At 44.3% G+C, this 20,186-nt stretch overlaps 1 protein-coding gene across 8 annotated transcripts in view; it reads left to right on the forward strand.

Annotated features, from left to right (window-relative positions):
- Window positions 1-20,186, forward strand: part of LOC147617247 (protein GAMETE EXPRESSED 3-like) — a 114,657-nt gene that overhangs the window by 43,803 nt on the left and 50,668 nt on the right. For 6 of the 8 annotated variants that reach the window (XM_086776871.1, XM_086776870.1, XM_086776873.1 and 3 more), the window contains one exon: window positions 3,255-3,421. The exons of the other annotated variants lie outside the window; for them this stretch is intronic. In XM_086776871.1, coding sequence (XP_086632997.1) covers window positions 3,255-3,421 — 167 coding nt within the window. The remainder of the gene's footprint in view (window positions 1-3,254; window positions 3,422-20,186) is intronic. 8 annotated transcript variants of the gene reach the window in all.

Here is a 20,186-nt window from a genome sequence, read left to right on the forward strand (position 1 = left end):
CTTCGCTAGCCTTTCCTCAATCCTCACCAGCCCTTTGCTAGCCTTTTAGTCCCCGCCTGCCCTTCAGCTGCCCCCACCAACCCCTTTGCTGCCCCCTGCCTACCCTTCAGCTGCCCTCGCTAGCCCCTGTATTGCCCCCTGCTTGCCTTCACCTGCCCCCTTTGCTGCCCCCACCAGCCCCCCTTTTGCTGCTCTGCCTCCCCCTTTGCTGCCCGCTGCCCCTTGCCTTCTTCAGTCCCCGCGTTTGCTCCTCTGATGGCCCCGCCTGCCCCTCTGTTCCCACCGCGCAATGAATTCATGGGTGCTAGCAGCGGAAGTAGCACTTCTTACTACGCGGGGCAGGGTCGTTCACTCGGGGCCTCACCCACGGATATCCGGACAAGAGACTAATCCCTCGGTTCTTCCAAAACCAAACCCGGAAAAACTTCCCTCGCCCAGAAAGCACGGGCGATTCCTCCAGGATAATTTTACTCTAACGTAGTCACGAAAAACTCTGGAACGTCCCCGCCGTCCCTACCCCGTTTCGGATCGAATTCGCGTCTCGGGACAGCGGTTCCGCATCCCGGCCTGCCGTCCCCTCCGTCCCTTGTGACTATGATGCAAGGTTGGGTCACACCTTTGATGTCATGTGCATGACATGTACATGCTGGTCCCTGAGCTAATCCTTGAAGGGCAGCAAAATAAACAGAAATTTAGGGCATGAGCCAGGCTCAAATGTATGCAAGAGAACCCCGAAAAGGAGTAGAGGGCTGTTGGCTCCAACTACTGTAGCTGGCCAACATAGATACTGGACAGCAGGTCGGCCAGGCCTCTTGCATGTGGTGAGCCTATAAAAGGCTAAGCCAAGATCGTAGCTAGACATTCAGTCCCCTAGGGATTGAATCAGAAGGATGGGACTCTTTTTGAGTCAAGAACACCTTTTGAAGGGGCAGCATATGGCTAGCCAGATTGTACACGTTTTTGTACTAAATTGAATATATGGAAACTTAGCTCTCTCTCTCTTCTCTCCATCTCTTGGTTGCGTTTTGCGTCAGCATGTTCCCGGAAGGTGTTTAGGGCCGAAAGAAGACTCCCAGAGCTTCCGCATGTGACATTGGTATCAGAGCTTCAGGCTATTTCTGAGATATTGTTGCAGCCCATGTCCCACCCACCCTTATTGCATCGTGCATGGATGAAACCGTTGCCGGTGTCTTGATCTTTTGGTGGTTTGGTGACTAGGTAACATTGTATCAGTATCAGGTTCGGCAAGGCTAAACATTGATGGTGTCCCAAATGAAGGTGCACAGTCCAAGGAGAGTAACACAAGACATGGAAGAAGTTCCAAGGAGGTTGGTTGGTGGTGTTCCACAAGACCCACGGGGAATGGTAGTCCTGTGAGTCGGATGCCACTTGGGGCATATTAGGAAGGGCTTTCAAGCAATGGTTCCAAGGGAGGATGATCTCTAAGGAGTGGAGTGAGAGTGCCAGACTCAATACTCAGGAAAAGAAGACCAAAGAAAGTGTTCAGGGACAGGGCAAGAAGGCAAGGAGACAAGGTGGAACAGATGCACTGATCTTTGTCAGATTTGGAGTGGATTTGGAGATGGAGCAGAGTTTTCAGTGAAAAGGTTGCCCCAGGAAGGGAAGGATGACAGGTTTGGGAATCCATGACGAGACAAGGGGATGATGACAGTCATTCAGGGTTAGAAATTGGATCCCATCATCAAGCTTAGGAAGGGGGGGGGGGGGGGGGGGGGGATGACATGTACATGCTAATCCCTGAAGGGCAGCATAATAAACAGAAATTTAGGGCATGAGCCAGGCTCACATGTGTGCAGGAGAGCTCTGAAAAGGACTAGAGGGCTGTTGGCCTGCAGCTACTATAGATGGCAGACAGGAGGTCGGCCAGGCCTCTTGCATGTGGTGACTCAGTCCCCTAGGGATTGACTCAGTAGGATATGACTCTTTTTGAGTCAAGAACACCTTTTGAAGGCGTAGCCTATGGCTAGCCAGATTGTACACCTTTTTGTACTATATTGAATATACGGAAACTCATCTATCTCTTTCTCTTCTCTTCATCTCTTGCTTGTGTTTTGCATCAGCATGTTTCAGGAAGGTGTTTAGGACTGAAAGAAGACTCTCAAAGCTTCTGCATGTGATATCTGCATATCATAAATGTGGTGTCCAGATCCCTGCCCTCAAAAAGTATTTGTGGACCAGACTGAGTGAGCCAAGCAATAGCACCCCAAGTAACATAAATGGTCTCTCTCCTCAATTTGCTTATAAGGTGAGCTATAGAGCTCCAAATCCTTTGAGCAGCTCTACACCTCCATATGCAATGTTGTATTGGGCAAGAGGGGTGTGCTCCAAAAATAGCCCTCCACTGATTAATGGGGAGGGTCACCTTGTAAGAATAACCAAAAGAAGTGGGAGATCTGGCTCCTCGTGTATGAGTGCCAACGTTTGTTCCAGAGTCTATTTTGAAGCGATGGGGTGTTGTCATAACTCTCCCAATGCGGCCTGAGTGTAGTTGTCCTCTGAATGTGTCCAAGTAGAAGGAGCCTAGCATTATAGGTTGTATCTGAAAAAAGGCTGACTTCATAAGATTGGCTGCATCAATCTACTCCCACTCACCTTGATCCCATTGAAGATATCTGATAGAATATCAAGTGGAGGGTCAACATGCCAATGCTTTCCTGAGTGACTAAGTACTCTCACTCGATGAAGGGCAATGCCAGGAATAGTCTCCTTCGTGTCGCATTTCATCAATCTCCATCTTGGCTGGATAGAATAAAAACACGATTACCCTACTCATCTTGATCTAGTAAGGCTAATACCTGTAATGACACTTGTCCAAGAGAAAACACTGAGCTACCTAGGATGATGTTGATCGTGAAATGTGTCAGTAATCCACTCATGAGGTATAGCTGTATCGATTTGATCGATCCGTCTAAGACTCCCATTGAGGTGTTGGGTGGATGCAAGTCTTTGATCCATAGGAAGACTTTTAAAAGTCTTCCAAGCAATAACTGTCGAAGCACATCTCTCCCATCAATCGTGATTGATCACCCTTAGATTGAAGTTTGTTTTGGTTTGTGGTTGCTTTTTATATGTTATTGCTAATTTCATTCTAGAGTTGGTTGTGTATAGCTTGTGTGCATCACATTGGAAAGTCCTCTAATTGTTCAAAAAAAATTCACCTCCTCAACTATTTTTAAAAAATAAAATAAAAATAAAAGGACCTGAGTTCCTAATAACAAGTTTAATTATTTCAGGAAGCCCACAGCTTTCTATTCCTACAATTGGGAGTGATCAATTGATTTATGCTTGTGCAAATAATGAGGTGGTTGCTTTTTGGGGGAATGGGACTTTGGCATGGAGTGCTGTCATGAATCAAACCTGCCAAACAGGAGTCACTCCAGTGATTGATTATGAAGGAAGGGTAGGTCATTTTTTGAGCGAGCTTTTTCTTAAAGATTTTATAAGAACATTATAAAGAATGAAGGCACGTACCACCTTTTAAATCAGTAATGCTCTACTCAATATTCTTTTGTGTATTATACATGACTATATCGGACACACATACACACACATGGACATGGATTCTAGTAATAGCGAATGACCTTTCTTTGCATTAAAACTAGTTGTTTTTAGTTGATTTTTTCTCAAGGTGACGAATAGGAGAGGGTATGCGTTGTATCAGACTGGATGAAGGAAAGGGTATTTGTATGATATGTGTGAGTGCTTTCAATAGCCTCTGTAGATTTGGCTCTCCAAATTATTCGAACTCTCAAACTCCCTATATTCTCTTAAGCGGAGCGGAGTCTAATGCAGATGATGTGCTCTGAAGGGAGAATAAGGATGTAACATGTGCGCGCGCATGAGCATGCTCGGTTTTTTTTTTCCCCTTTCAGAAAGAGACTTCTATTAAGTATGAGAAAAACATACAACAATCATAGCTATAAGTCGGAAAAGAATAGAATCACCCCAATATGTAAGGTGATTTCAACCACTGAGGAGCATCTATGATGCCATGTAAGACCTGTGGTACTAGAGGAAAAGAAGATGCCATGGTCCCATTCCCGCATAAATATCACACGCTTTGCCTGCGCAGAACGAGAGGGCCCCTAAATGCGAGCCCAAGTAGCCATAAGAGTGTGGATGATATCACCCCATATAGTACTAATGCACTGAGACCCAAAAATCTCGACACCCTCAATAGTCTCCGTGCATCTAGCTCTCCAGATCTGCCATGCTGTAATACTGGCAATAATCTCCCAACTGGTGTCAATCCTCTGTCTAGGGGGTGTATAATCAGAGTGAGGAACATCCTGCAATAAACCATGCTGGGCAATACCTCTACGAATGAAAAAGCAGAATTTGTACCACTGCCCTCATAAAAAAACTGCGGACCGGACTGGGAGAGCCAAGCAACTGCCCCCCAAGTCACCTGCATGGCTCGGCCACTCAGCTTTCCCATAAGTTGGGCTATAGGACCCCAAATCTGCTGTGCAATGCTGCATCCCCATAGACAATGTTGTACGGACTCCGAATCTAGCGCACATCTAGGACAGGAAGGTGCTACACCGAAAATTGATCTCCACTGATTGGTGGGGAGACCACGATGTAAGAATAACCAAAAGAAATGAGAGATCTGGCTCCTTCTGTATGAGTGCCAAAGTCTATGCCAATATCTGCGCTGTATCACTGGAGAAATCTCTCGAGTGAGGAGAAGCCTGGCATTCCGAACAGTGAAATTGAAAAAAGGAAGGCTTTTCAAAGGATCGAAGGCATCAATCCACTCCCACACTCCTGGATCCCACTGAAGATATCTGATAGGACTGCCACCATATAGCCACAAACACCAAGAGCCATGAGTCACTATCTGAGGAGAAGGGTCAATATACGAGTGCTTCCCCGAGCGACCAACAATCCTCACTGGACTAAGCCTAGTATTTGGGATGATCTCCTCCATACTACATCTCCTCAATCTCCCACCACGCATGATAGAATAAATGAGGCAACCTCTATTCTCCTAGCGTGGGATAGCAATGACCTGCATAGGTATGCCTATCCTCGAAAAAACTCCCAGCCAACTCGGATGAGAGTCTCCGTGAAAGGTCCCAGAAAGCCACTCATGTGGAATAGCTGCATCAATCTGATCAATACAAATGCAAGAGCCCCTAAGATGCTGAGTGGATGCAACTCTCCGATCCTCCGGAAGACTCTTAAAGGTCTTCCAAGCAAGAACTGTGTATGCGCATCTCTCCCAACCTGACCATTGCATATAACGAGATGCACCAAGTGGCCGACCAGCCTCATCCCTAATGAACTCGTTCCACATAATAGGTTGTCGGTCAGCCTCGTCCAAAGACCTAGGAAGCCTTTGTCGCAAAAAATATATCATGCTTCTCCATGCTCTGACAGGCTGCAATAAGAGGGGAAGATGGTGCCCTAATATCAGCCTCTGTGAACAAAAAAACGTGTGCTGGGCATCCAGTCTCTCCCGACCCTGGGTGTACATCTAGAAATTTGAAACAAGAAAAAATCCTTCCAAGGCTCAGTGCCTGGTAGGAAACCTCTGACCACAAGTTTGCAAAGCAACATCCTGCACTGAACATCCGGATCGATAATATTCAAGCCCCCCTCTCTTTTGGGCTGAATAAGTGTGAGCCAAGCTACCCTGGCACGAGTGTCTGAGGTGCCATCCAAGCCCGACCAGAGAAAATTGCGGATCAATCTCCGCAATTGGCCAATGCACGCACGAGAGAAGCACCAACAAGAAGAGGCAATAAACCAAGCTGAGGCAAGCAAAACCTGATTAGCCACCAAAGCTCTGGAGGCTAAATCTAATCTCTTGGAGCTCCAATGGAGGAGCTTCTTTCGGATACTCATAAGTACCGGAGCAAACTGCTGTGCAGGAGAAATATCAATCCCAACTTGGCATCCCAAATATCTAGCAGTGCATCCTCTGCTGATCCAAGTAAAACCAAGCTCTGCACCCCAATCAACTCTCGGTGAATCACTAACCCAAAAACCAACAGATTTGAGTCTGGCACTCTCACTCCACCCCTTGGAGGATCATCCTCCCTTGAAGTTGTTTCTTGAAAGCCTTTCCTGGTGTGCCCCAAGTGGCACCTGATTCACAGGATTGCCAATCTCCTTGGGTCTTGTGGAACACCACCGTTGAATGAATCAACTAATGAGCAAGTCATGTCTTATATAGGCCCTTGAATCCCTTATGGACTGGCTGAATTGGTAATAGGAAAAAAGAAGAAAGTTGGAAATGGGAAGGAAGCCCTTGAAAATCCAACATCTACAAAACCAAAACGTGGTAACTAACATCTAGTACACCATTACTTTGCATTCCTCTTCTTTCTTATATACTAAACTTTAAAATGCATTGGTTATTTATAGAAATGGAACCAGGCAAATCTTTCAGAAGTTCCCTTAATCTCCAAGGCACTGAACTTAAAGAAGGTAGAAACCTACATTTTTTTCGTACTATTTTGCTTAATTAGTGATCATATTACCTAATAGAGAGTGTTTTTCCTTGTCTAGATAAAAAGTCAAGTGATATGCTATTATTTGATTTTTTGCAAAGAAGTAAAACTGACAGGAGTTCCATGTTTTCCATGATATGTTCAATAAACCCCTAGATTATGCAAAGATAATTGATCAGCACAGTGATTTCCTAGGGGAATGTCTTCATGTTTTCAAGAATCTTACATGTGAAGGAAGTATATACATTGGAGATAGAGGCTTTGTGCATATCACACATATGTAGAGAAGGGAGAGAAAATAATGGTGAATAAGAAGTATGATATTTTTCAAGAGAGTGAAGGCAAAATGTGGCCTTCATCCAAGGAGTTGCAAGATTTTAGAGGAGAACCTTGCTTTTGTAATTTTTCTTTGGTGCGATGAAAATTTCAAAAAAGTAAAAGCTTTGCGACTAATCTTCTTTTCTTTTGTAGACTCTTGAGCTCTGAGAGTAGCTTGTACGGTTCTCTGAATTTGATCACCGTCGAGATCTGAAGATGTAGCACTGACATGTCTATACCTCTTTTTGTGAGATAAGATGTCTTCTAAATCTATCCTCAACTTCTTCTCAGCAAGAATTTGCTTTTGAAGTGACTAAAGTTGTTCTTGAATGGTTGGGGGTAGAGGATAGTTTACCATTGTAGAAGAAGGAAGAAAAATAATATGAAAGTGCAGAAATAAAATAGGAAAAGTAACAAACTTATTTGAGTGTGGCTGTGCACTGCCGCTTCAATACTTCCCCGATTGTCTGGCCGTTGCCCAGCACACCATTGCCATGTTTTTAGCCAATTGTACTTTGTATCAAAAACGAAAAAAGGGGATAGGACACTGTTGTAGTACTTGAGGAGAACCTACATCAAATCAACAAAATCAACCAGCAGAAGGTATTTATCAGAGAAATTTTTGGGGTTTTTAAAATTTTTGCAAATCCAAATTAGCATTAATCCTAAATCCCCCATCATTTTTCGAAATTGAGGGCATACATCAAACATTAAAGGGTTGCGACAATCTCCTATAGCATCATTTTCAAAAAGCCCTAATTTTTGGAAAACCCTAATTTCAAAAAGTTCTAATTTTTGAAACCCTAATTTTTGGAAACACTAATTTTTGGGGCAATATATGCATGGGACTAGACATAGACATTGGATAAATTCCTCTATTAAGGCCTTTCCAATTTTAAAGCATATCATGGCTTCCCACTTGTTGCAGAGAAGGAGTGCAAAGAAGTGGTGTAAACATTGTGGGAAAAACAACCACAATGAAAAGAACTACCTTCACAAAAAGACAGATATCAGTGAGGAGAAAGAGCTTCCCATAGAGGAAGCAAACTATTATTATAATGATTGGGCTTTTTAAGTCCAAGATATGTGTTGTTTTTTGTTGAGGTGTGTGTTGTTTTCAATCGTATGTGTGTGAGCTTATCCTTGTTTGACCTTACCCATGGGATCCCCCATAATTAGCCTGTGAAACTAAAGCCATGTGATGTATCCTTGACCAGGAAAATTGGCATGAGAAACCATGTGTCTAGATTTGACACAAGTATGAGATAATTCCTTGAGGGGGGGTTTGTTGGGAATCAAGGTCTTACTTGTGTGTGAACTCACTCTTATCAGTGAGGTAGTGTGTGTGTGAACCACCCCTTAGAGAGGGTATCAATAATATCTAGATATTTGTGTGCTATGACATAAGCAGTGATGTCAGGAGGAGAACCTTTCTAACCTACAACGGTACTTAAACTTCATTGAATCAATCAATCAATAGTCACATCATTGAGTTGTGTACTTCTCTCTCTTTCTAAGAGTTTTGTTCTCTTTTAACTCTCTCTCCTTCATTGTTTGCTGTTTACACTCCATAGCCATGTATCTCTTCGACCCTCGATAGCGACAGGTTTACCTTGAAATTCAACAAAACTTTCTATTATATGGCTGCAAATTGTTGATTTCAGGCACTTCAACTAGCATTGAATGCTCTCATTTGACCCTCATCTACCTAGTTATAGGTTCCTTTAGGGCTGGTTGGCTGATTAGGGTTGGTCGGCAACTATACCAATGAAGGAACTCAGCTGTTAGGGTTAGGGTTTGGAAGGTACTTCAGCAAAAACGTAAGAGGCAGATAGAGGAACACGACTACTCTTGTATTCAGTAGTGATAAAAGTGAAGTACAATAGCCACATAAAGAAGTGACCTAATAGATGTGTTCACATGGTCCGGCCATAAAGTGTGCCAAGTGGACCAAATCACTTATAAACTATTATAAGTGAAACTAAGCTAAAACTGGGAGAAAAAACCTCCACTAACTGAAGTAAAAAGTGCCCGAGTAACCTACTGATGACCACTAGCACTCCTCTGGGTGCATACACAGCATAAAACCCAACAAACCCCCCCTGGAGTGATATTCATCCACTAGAAGGAAACAAATTTAAAGCAGTGCGGAATGCTTCGAATTTCGGACGTGGTAATGCCTTGGTGAAGATGTTTGTCACATTTTGATCTGTAGGACAGTAGATCAGACTGATATCACCTGCCTGGAGTCTCTCCCGAACAAAATGATAGTGAATCTCAATGTGTTTCGTGCGAGCATGAAACACAAGATTCCTGGCCACGGCAATGGCACTCTGACTATCAGTATAGATAGGTGTAGGCTCCTCCACTGAAATATCCATATCAGTCATGAGACGACGCACCCAGACACACTCAACAGTAGTAGTGTAGGCTGCTCTGTACTCTGCCTCACAAGACGAAGTGGCCACTGTGGTCTGTTTCTTGCTTAGGCAAGAAATACATGAAGAGCCAAGAAAGAAACAATTGCCACTAGTGGAATGTTTGGTATCGAAATCACCAGCCCAATCTGAATCGCTGTAAGCATATAACTGCATGTCACCCCCCTCAGGATAAAGCAATCCAAGAGACAAGGTACCCTCCAAATACCGGAATACACGCTTCACAGCTTGCCAATGTGACAATCGCGGGCTGTGCATGAATCTGCTCAACTGAGATACGGCATACTGAATATCTGGCCGTGTAGTACACAAGTAAATAAGGCACCCAACAGCCTGAGCATATGTAGTGGCATCAAAAGAAATACTGTCATCTTGTAGTGACAGTTTCATCCCAGGCTCCATAGGAGTGCTAATAGGCTTGCAATCCTGAAATTTAAACTACTCCAGAAGTTTAGCAACATACCGAGATTGCAACAACCCAATGCCTCTGTTATCCTGCACAAACTGTATGCCCAAACAGTAGTGTACGAGCCACAAATCAGACATGTCAAATGTCTGTTTTGCAGTCTCTCTTTAAAAGCTGCAATTTTGTCATCTTTTGATCCCATGAGCAAAAGATCATCTACATAAAGACTGATGACCAGCAGATGTTTCTCTTCTTTCTTTACATACAAAGTGGCTTTTGATGGACTGTTCACAAAGCCTTGAGTGAGGAGGAAAGCATCTATCTTTGCATACCAAGCTCGTGGAGCTTGTTTCAAACCATACAAGGCCTTTTTCAGCCTGCATACTTTCCCTTCATGACCATGTTCTGCAAAACCTATGGGCTGATGTACATAAACTTCCTCCTCGAGGTCCCCATGTAGAAAAGCAGTCTTGATGTCCAACTAGTGAACAACCCAACCACGATATGCAGCCAATGCAATGACACACCTAAGTGTCGACATACGGGATGTAGGAGCAAATGTCTCCTCATAATCAATGCCCTTCTTCTGTGCATAGCCCTTTGCAACTAGACGGGCTTTGTACCTGTCAATGGATCCATCTACATGTCTTTTCAACTTATAGACCCACTTAGTACCAATGGCTTTCTTGCCTTTGGGCAGATCAACTAAATCCCATGTTTGATTCCTTTTAATAGAATCAAGCTCATCCTGCATGGCTTTATTCCAATGCACATTGTCTCGTGCATCCACAAATGAATCAGGCTCATCATCATCCTGTAAACTGGCTGCCATAACCATATTCAAATCCATGATGTGTGCATGCTCATTGGTCCGGGTCTCCCTACGAGTACGACCAGCAAGAGGACCCTCTAGATGGCTGTCCTGTAATGTCCTCAATTATCATCTGGGTATGTGTCTGACCTGTGGTGCCTGCTGCCCCATATTTGGCTCAACTTCTGGCTCAATTTGCTGCTGAATTTCTGCACCACCTTCATGATTGGCTGGCTGTCCTGTACCCTCATGGGTTGGATCACCAACTGTGGAATGAAACTCCATAGGTAGTAGACCTTCACACACATCATTTTCAGCCTGATTTACATCATAACCAGTGATGGATATTTCTGATTTTTCATCAAAAATCACTTCCCGACTAGTGAATATCTTCTTGGATAGTGGGTCATATAACCGGTAGCCCTTGCTCTCACGGCTGTACCCAACAAAAATGCATTTTGTGGCTTTATCATCCAACTTCCTCCTCAACTCTTTGGGTATGTGTGCATATGCAAGACACCCAAAAGTACGAAAATGTGATACCGAAGGCTTGCGGCCATGCCAAGCCTCAAAAGGAGTAATCGAAACCAATGCCTTTGTGGGACATCGATTCAAAATATGACAAGCACACATAACAGCTTCCACCCAAAAGATATGTGGTAGCTTCTTTGCCTTTAACATACATCTGGCCATCTCCATGAGTGACCGATTCTTCCTTTCTGCAACCCCATTCTGCTGTGGAGTAGAAGGAGTAGTATACTGATGTTTGATACCTCTACTCTCAAGAAAGGAATTCAACATGTGTGACATATATTCCCCCCCTCTGTCAGAACGGAGAGTCTTAACCTTGCATCCTGACTCTGTTTCAGCAAGTGCTACAAAGGCCAAAAATGCATCATATACCTGTGATTTCTGTGTCAACGGATAGACCCAGCATATACGAGAGAAGTCATCAATAAATGTAGCAAAATAGAAGCAACCTCCTAATGACTTCGTCTGCATGGAACCACAAAGATCACTATGTATAAGCTGCAACTTTGCGGTTGCTCGTAGAGCCTGATCACGTGGGAAGGAAAAACCGATGCATTTTTCGCAAAATACATCCTTCACATATGTGGTCTGGAGGCTTCTCCATAAGAGGTAGGTCTGTGAACATGTTATGTCGCTGCATAAGCATAAGACTACCAAAATTTACATGCCCCATGCGAGCATGCCATAACTCCGCATCAACCATAGCTGGAGTAAGAGTGAATGCATTATAAGCAGACTGATCCATTGGCTGAAATGCATCCAACTGATAAAGTCCATGACATAATGTACTAGTAAGCATCAAGGTCAAAGCATTAGCTTTGTCTCTGACCATGCATTTGTCATCATCAAAGTGGACTTGCATACCACAGTGTGCTAAAGAAGAAATGGACAACAAATTCTTCTTTATCCCTGGTACATATAAGGCATCTGTAAGGCGAAGAATAGAGCCATCAATGGCTGTGAGCTAAATCTCCCCAATGCCACGAACTGGATATGAAGCATTATTGGCACACTGAACAGTTTTGCCAACAGGGGCAGGGCCTACATGACAAAACAAATCCCTGCGAGATGTGATATGCTTTGAAGCACCACTATCAAAATACCAAGTACATGCATGCTCTGTCACACTGAGTGCCTGTGAAGACCAAGAGGCATCAAGCTGCATGTGTAGAAATAGTAATCCCTGTCCTCAACAAAAGAAGCAGTCTCCGGAGGAGCTTTAGAGGCATCATTTACAGACATCCCAGATTCCTTTGCCTTCTCTTTGGCAATCCTCTTTCTACACTCTGTGTGTAGGGACCTGGCTTCTTACAGTAATGGCATTTTCCCTTCTTCTTGGGCTGTCCATCACCTTTCTTGGTATCCTGAGATGAACCACCATCTCTTGAATTCTGATTTGAACTCTTTGGCTGAGATTTGCCTTTCCCTTTTTGACCTGTAGTAAATGCTTGTTCAGCACTTGTGTTCATATTTATATTCTTTCTGATCTGCTCTTCTTGTAGCAAGAGAGCAAGAAGTTCCTGATACTTAAGGGGTTCAACAGCATTCCTCATGCTGAGGTTCAAAGAGGTATGAAAAGCCAAGTAAGACCTTGGCAAAGAGTTCAATATGGTGGGGACAAGCTGTGTCTCAGGAATAATCTCATCCAGATTGATGAGTTGCTCTCTCAAATCCTACAGCTTGTTCAAGTGGCTAGACATATCATCTCCTTCATGCATTTTCTGATTTTCCAGCTCTCTTTTCAAAAACGAGATCCGAGCCTCATTATGAGCAGCATACATCTGCTCCAAAGTCACCCATGCATTCCGTGAAGAGCCAGCTGAACGAATATGAGGTATAATAGACCTCTGTACTGACAATGCAATAAGTGACAAGGCTTGTGCATCTCTGGCATCCCATGTCTTTTGAGCATTTGTTCTTTGAACAGGCAATGGCTGACCTGGTGCCTGTACCTGTTGTCCTCGTCCACGAGCACCCCCTTGGGGAGGAGTCTCTGGAGCCAATGGACCTGGACGTGGTTCATCACCACTAACAAAATCCCAAAGACCTTTTGCCACGAGCACATTTCTCAGCATAAAACTCCACAAGGAGTAGTTCATGCCATCCAACTTGTCTTCCTTAGACAAATACGTGAATACATCACTCTGCTGTTGATTTGCCATTATGCCAATGCACAATGTTGTACCTGTGTATCAAAAAACCCAATAGCAACAATCCTGAAAGCAACTGTACTCCACTGAATACAGCTAACCCAAATATGCCTGCACTCTCAATCCTCTGAATGTGCAAAACAATGCACCACTTACTGAGTAGAGCAGCAAAAATGGCTTACACAGTGCCAAAATGCCCAAAAATGCCCAAAGTTACTGCACCCAAAACCTTGCAAAAAACCTGTAGAGATTTCTTTGCAAGAAAATCTGCCTGTATCTGCCAGAAAATTTTCACAGAGAAAATGCCCAAATTTCAAAACTTGTAAAGCTTACCACAACTGTGATTTTTGCAGGTACAAGTCGACTGTAGGTAAACAACAGTTCGAAGCAGGCGGCGCAGCAGGTTCTGGTTTGCTGTACGGAGCAGGTACAGTCGACTGTATTGTGCAGGTACACGCAGCAGGTACTGTACGGAAACAACAGTCGATTGGTTGGCTTCAGGTATGCGCAACAGGTACTGGACTGTTGTACGGTGCAGGTACGGATGACTGTACAGCTACAGTACTGTACGGTGACTGTACGGAGCAGACTGCTGTACAGAGCAGTGTACGGAGCAGAAGCGGTTGCTGGTCGACTGTAGACTGTACGGAACAGCAGCAGGTACAGGTCGACTGCAGGTTGTACAAGACAGCAGTACGGAAACAGTCGGCTGGCTGCGCAGGACTGTACGGGCAGTTGACGGCGAGGGCAGCTGGTGGCGTGGAACAGTACGGGCAGGGCAGGCCAACCTGGAGGCTCTGATACCAAATGAAGGAACTCAGCTGTTAGGATTACGGTTTGGAAGGTACTTAAGCAAAAACGTAAGAGCCAGAGAGAGGAACACGAGTACTCTTGTATTCAATAGTGATAAAAGTGAAGTACAATAGCCACATAAAGAAGTGACCTAATAGATGTGTTCACATGGTCCGGCCATATAGTGTGCCAGGTGGACCAAATCACTTATAAACTATTATAAGTGAAACTAAGCTAAAACTGGGGGAAAAAAACCTCCACTAACTGAAGTAAAAAGTGCCCCAGTAACCTACTGATGATCACTAGCACTCCTCTTGGTGCATACACAGCATAAAACCCAACAACCTGTAGGAAATATGAAAGCAAGAGCAAAACTAGAAATGAAACAAAACAAATGGAAGACAAAGAGTTACCTTGAGATGAGTGTAGACAAGACACAAGATTGATACTTTCATTGATGTGACACCTACAATATATAGGTGAGAAGTACAAGATTGAGTAGACTGACTTATGGGATAAATGTAGAGGTGCCACATGGCACTAGACTCAAGACACAAAGACTTAAGTGAAACTAGACTAGAAATAGTACACCTAGTGTGCACTTATTTCCAACACCCTCCTTAAGTGGACACTAGGAGGAAGACAAAAAAGACAAGACTAGAAGATAGACATAAAGACTGATAGACTGAGAGACAAGACATGAGAGACAAAAGATCCTGAGACACCCCTCCTCAAGTGATATCCTCATATGGGTCCACAAGGGTAGGGACAAGATGGATCTAAAACAAGACACAGTCAGATTGATAGACAGATAGACAGACAACAGATAGATAGACAGACAAGACTAGATAGACAGAAGACTGACTGTAGACAAACAGATGGACCTTGAAGACAACCCCTCCTCAAGGGCAATCGCTGCCTCTTGGGTAGGGACAAGAGAGAGGTCAAAAAGCATGATGAGTAAGAGACTAGAACCCCTTGACCTACATCATCGGTGGTCAAAGTGGTAGACAAGAAAGGTGAAGTAATCAGAAAGCCCATTCCTCATCATGTGAGGAATGAACAGCAAGATCTGCTGTTGTAGATGCTGCAGCAACATGTGCTGAGGCAGATGCAGGGGCTGATGTAGAGGTTTTAGAGTAGCAGTCCTTCTCCCGGTGATTATCACGGCCACAAATGGTGCATGGATGAGCCTTGAAGCAGTCCTTCTCCATATGATTAGTTTTTCCACAATGGGGGCAAGGCTTTCTTACCTTAGAACCTCCTTTCTTTGCTAAAAATGCAGTGTCAGTTACCTTCTGTTGTTTTGTTCTTTCCTCTTCTTGGAGAGCATTGATGATACCTTCAAGAGTAGGATTATTGTGATACTTGAAGGTAGTGACAAGAGTAGCATAGGTGTCAGGTAAGCTTTTGAGAAGCACAGCAATAGCAATATCTTCGGAGATGGGGGACTTCACTGATGCAAGCTGAACCATAAGACTGCGAAAATAATTGACATGAGAGGCTATAGTAGCTCCCTCCTGCATATATAGATCAAAGAATGAGATCATAAGTGCAATCTTAGAGTTTTTAGAGCGGGGTCCAAACAGGGTATCCAAAGTGATCCATGCTCGAGAAGCAGACTGTATGTCGGAGATGTGGTGAATGTAATCATCTCCAAGACCGAGCAAGATGATAGCATAGGCTTTGTCATTCTTGGCAGTGGGAGCATAAGTGATAACTTGCTCAATGTCGGAATCTTCGGGAGTAGCATGATGAACAACATCCCACAGGGCTTCTTTCATAAGATGGCACTTGATTTTGATTTGCCAAGTATGAAAGTTGGACCCATTGAATTTGTCGATAGACATGAGAGAATGGGTAGAAGATGCCATGTGGGAAGGTCTTACCTCTTGCTAATGATGCAAGGGCAGTGTCTATTCCCTTACAAGAGAGAGTTCAGTTTTGAATTATTTTTGAAGAAAAATAGAACTGAAAATATTGAAGCATACCACTTTGGTTTTTTTCTCAGGTCTTCCACCCTTTCAGGGGTAACCCGAGAGAGAGAGAAAGAGAGAGAGAGCTGCGAACAGAGATTTTTGCAAATAGAGAAAGATGTAGTACAGGGCCACGATACCTAGAGAGACCGGAGAGCAGAGGTGGAGACTTTGTTGCAGAACCTCGGGCAGCTCCTGGAGAAGTGCAGCCTGTTGAAGAAGATGGTGCAGAATTCAGGAGCAGTACGGGGGGCAGGAGCAGATGTCGGGGCAACACAAGTGCTGCTCATCCATGTATAGCTGCAGGTATGGAGTGATGCGCAGCCTGTAGAGGGTGAAGCGCAGGCAGCAGCAACTGTAAACAGGCCAACGCAGGCAGCAAAAACTGGCGCAGAAAATGGCGTCTTCCAGAGCAGCTGCGCAGGTCCAACCTTGATGAAGAGAGCAGCTCTTGATGAAGAGAGCAGCTGCGCAGGTCCAACCTTGATGAAGAAGTATAGAAAAGGGGGGGCAGCAGATGTAGAGGCTTGCGCAGCAAATGGCGGGGCAGAAATGGGAGTGGCAAGACTAGAGGAGCAAACCTAGCTCTGATACCATGTAGGAAATATGAAAGCAAGAGCAAAACTAGAAATGAAACAAAACAAATGGAAGACAAAGAGTTACCTTGAGATGAGTGTAGACAAGACACAAGATTGATACTTTCATTGATGTGACACCTACAATATATAGGTGAGAAGTACAAGATTGAGTAGACTGACTTATGGGATAAATGTAGAGGTGCCACATGGCACTAGACTCAAGACACAGACTTAAGTGAAACTAGACTAGAAATAGTACACCTAGTGTGCACTTATTTCCAACACAACCAACTATGCCCAACCTTACACATAGGCGATTAGTCTTGGGGTTTCTGGAGGAACTCATGGGCCTTCTGAATGGTGCCTATCCAGCCCCCAAACCTACCTTTGAACCCGATGACCATGTGCACATGGCACTCACGTAAGTGATGCATGTGACAATCTCCTCTTGGTTATCTTGGAGCACAAGGGAACATGATTACACCTTTTGTCTAGTTCAATAGGAGGCTCAATGGTGACTCCTGTAAGTGCTATAACATGGGCAACTCCTTTGGATGAGGACTCACATCATGCTCCATTACATTGAACTCGAAGAATGAAACTAGATGACTTTGGGCTATGGGTGCTTCCACCAACTCTAGGTTATATTGTGTGTCTTTGGAGACTTGTGTTGGGTTTGCAGAATCTAACAACTGCACCTCTTGGTTGACCTTGGGGATTGTCCCATGTGTCGTTGGAATCCTTGTGCCTTGGTCTTCCGCTTGCTCAATCTTCTTCGAGGAAACTCCTTACTACTAAGTTTTAACCTCTGGTGAAGTCGCCATTGTGGTACCTTCAACAACTTTGATTGCATTTTCCAAAACTGCTTCTCTGGGTTGGATCTCACTTTGACATTCTTCCAGCTGCTTGTCCTTATACTCTCGGAAATCGTCATCCCATCTAAATTTTTACATCATGGAGATTATATCTTTGATCGTGTTGTTCCAAGTCTCTAACTCACACTAGGAGTAGGTTTTCAACTTGAGACCATATGCTCTCTGCCATGAAGAAAAAAAACCAGATTCTTTTTTTTTTTTCTCGAAAAAGAGACTTCTATCAAGTATGAAAAAATATACAAAAGGGAGATTTCAAACCAAACAAGGGGGAAAAATGTACATTTGGAAGCCTAGTACCTAGATGTAGACTTGCATAGACTCTCCCTCCTATGGTTGAGAATCTAAGCTACATGCATGCATGAGTCCCAAGCAAAGACCTATGCTTTGATACCAATATAACATGCGTGTGGAAGCGTGCTAGAGAAACGCTATTTGAATGTTGGTTAAGTTGATTAATGCTTATCACTTAATGCTACAATTACACAAAAAATAAGTCAAATAGACCTAATCTACTATACATATTGCAAATCATGAAGATGTACTTTGTTAGCTTGGATCTAACTCAAATCTTGACTCCTATCATGCTAGTGTTAATGCTACATGCATGAACAAAAGGTATTTGATGCTCCAAAGCTGTATAGGGCTGGAGCTTGTTGTGTTGTGGCTGCAAACTGGTGATCCAGGCACTTCCACTTCCGCTCTTGAATTAGACCTACCAGACTTGGCACTGAATGCTCTCGTATGACCCCCACTGAATATTTATACGTTGGTTGGCTGATTAGGGTGGGTTGGTTGGCTGCCAATTGTGCCATCGCTTTCCACACTTGAGGTGCTTGGTCTTGGGTGTCTTGACACTGGGACAGCTCATGGGCCTTTTGAATGGTGCCTATGTCTCATGAAGCAGATGGGGTACAATATGCTGGATTAAGCTTACAAAAATTCTTAGGTCCTGAGTTAGTGAGATGTGCAATAACTTCCAATGTAATATAATATGGGCCTTTGTCATATTTCTGACTATACACTTGTGGAGGAACATCATGGAAGGGTAGGTATATACTATAGACCTTGGTGTGTGTTCCAGACATGGTTTAGTACATGTGGAAGGACTCCATGGAAGGATTGAGATGCTGGTGTCTGGGGTAGTCATGGGAACTTGGAAAAGGAAAACAAACAGGGGAGCTAGAATGCTCCTGCAAATAGTACAAGGACACCGATTGGCCCCAAAACGCAGTGGCGCCCCTTGCGGTATTTCTTTACTTGATCAAATATGAGTACAAAGTACAACTTGTCGAATCCTTTACCAATAGGATCCCTTTTAGCTTTTCACCCAGGACTTTCCAAATAAGAACTCTTGTTATCACAGCGAAGCATTCCATAGACAAGGCACACCTATACAACACATCCCTGCTAGAAAAGGTCTTCCCCCTCTCTACCATGGATCCCACAACCCTTTCCCAATCAGCAGTAGTGTTGAACCAAACCACATGTCCTTCCTATAGTCACAGCTTGCATGTAACCTCGAGAAAACTAGAACCTGTTCACATGAATCCAGAGACATGCTTTCCACATGAAACCAAAGACCTGTATCTGATAAACCGTAGACTTGTATCCATAAACCATAGGACTGTTTCCTCGATACCAAAGTCTTGTTTCTTCTTGAAAGACCAATGTCTTGTTTCCATGACAGATAAATCCACATATACACCATCCAATCACGATGCCAAAAACCTAGAGAGAGAAAGATAGAGGATGTGTCAAGCCATCCCTGAATACACATATGTTCAAGACGAAGAGCAACACACATCTCTTCTAAGAACATCATCCTATGCATCTTAACTTGATCCTCTGTATCCAAATCTCGTAAACAAAACCTGCTTGTGAAGAGAGAGAGAGAGACCCCTTGGCTGTTATCCCCTCGGTGCCTCCTTCACCTCACCTTCTTCAAGAGAGATAGAGAGAGATCCACGCTGACTGCTTCCACACATGCAGCCACCTAGCGTAGAGGGCCTCCCATCTGACACTCGTCTGGCTGCCCAACTATCTGCAGAGAAATTCCTGCTTGACGCTTGCCTGGCTGCCCATTGCTGGTTGCCCATGGATGTAGTCGCCTGGTCGCTTTTTACTTGGTAGTAGCCCATGCTCAACCACCTAATCACCTGCCTAGCTGCCCATGTGTAGGAGGGCCCTGCTGTAGGCCATGTGCATCAGCACCTTGTTAGCGCCCAACAGCAGCAACTTCCGGCAGTAGCACTTGACGGCGGCGGCAGCAGCAGCACCCAGCGGCCAACAGCAGCGGTAGCAAGAGCATCAGCACGTCAACAACAGCCAACAGTAGCGGAAGTGATGATTGGCGGCGGCGGCGGCGGCGGCGGCTAGCGTAGCAGCGCTTGGCGGTCAGCAGCACTGCTGGCGGCGACAGCAGCTCCTGGTGGCGGCTGCAGCAGCAGTCGCCTGGCTCCTGTGGAGCAGCACCACCCGCCACCTGTAGCCATGAGTACAGCAGCGCCATCCCCTGAGGATCCATACCACGACCTCCACACGGCGACCTATTACGAATCTCCGCCACCTTCCTTATATAAAGAAACGATATGCTTTTTCTCAAAAACCCCAAAAGCCAAGGTTTAAAAATGCATGCTTTTCAAAATAAAAATAAAAATATTTTTAAGCATCAAAGGTTTAAAAACCTTATAAACAATATAATTCCCTTTTGTCTCCTTTCACACTTGGGTTGGCCACACTTATGAGTTTCCTTTTCACATTCAACTGATGCCTGTTCACACTTGTCCATCCGGTGCCCGTGCTCGTGCCCACCTGCTTGTTGTCCAGAGG

Source organism: Cibotium barometz, chromosome 37 (assembly GCF_041138505.1).
Source record: "Cibotium barometz isolate CiBa-2024 chromosome 37, ASM4113850v1, whole genome shotgun sequence".
In the NCBI taxonomy this organism is placed as follows: domain Eukaryota; kingdom Viridiplantae; phylum Streptophyta; class Polypodiopsida; order Cyatheales; family Cibotiaceae; genus Cibotium; species Cibotium barometz.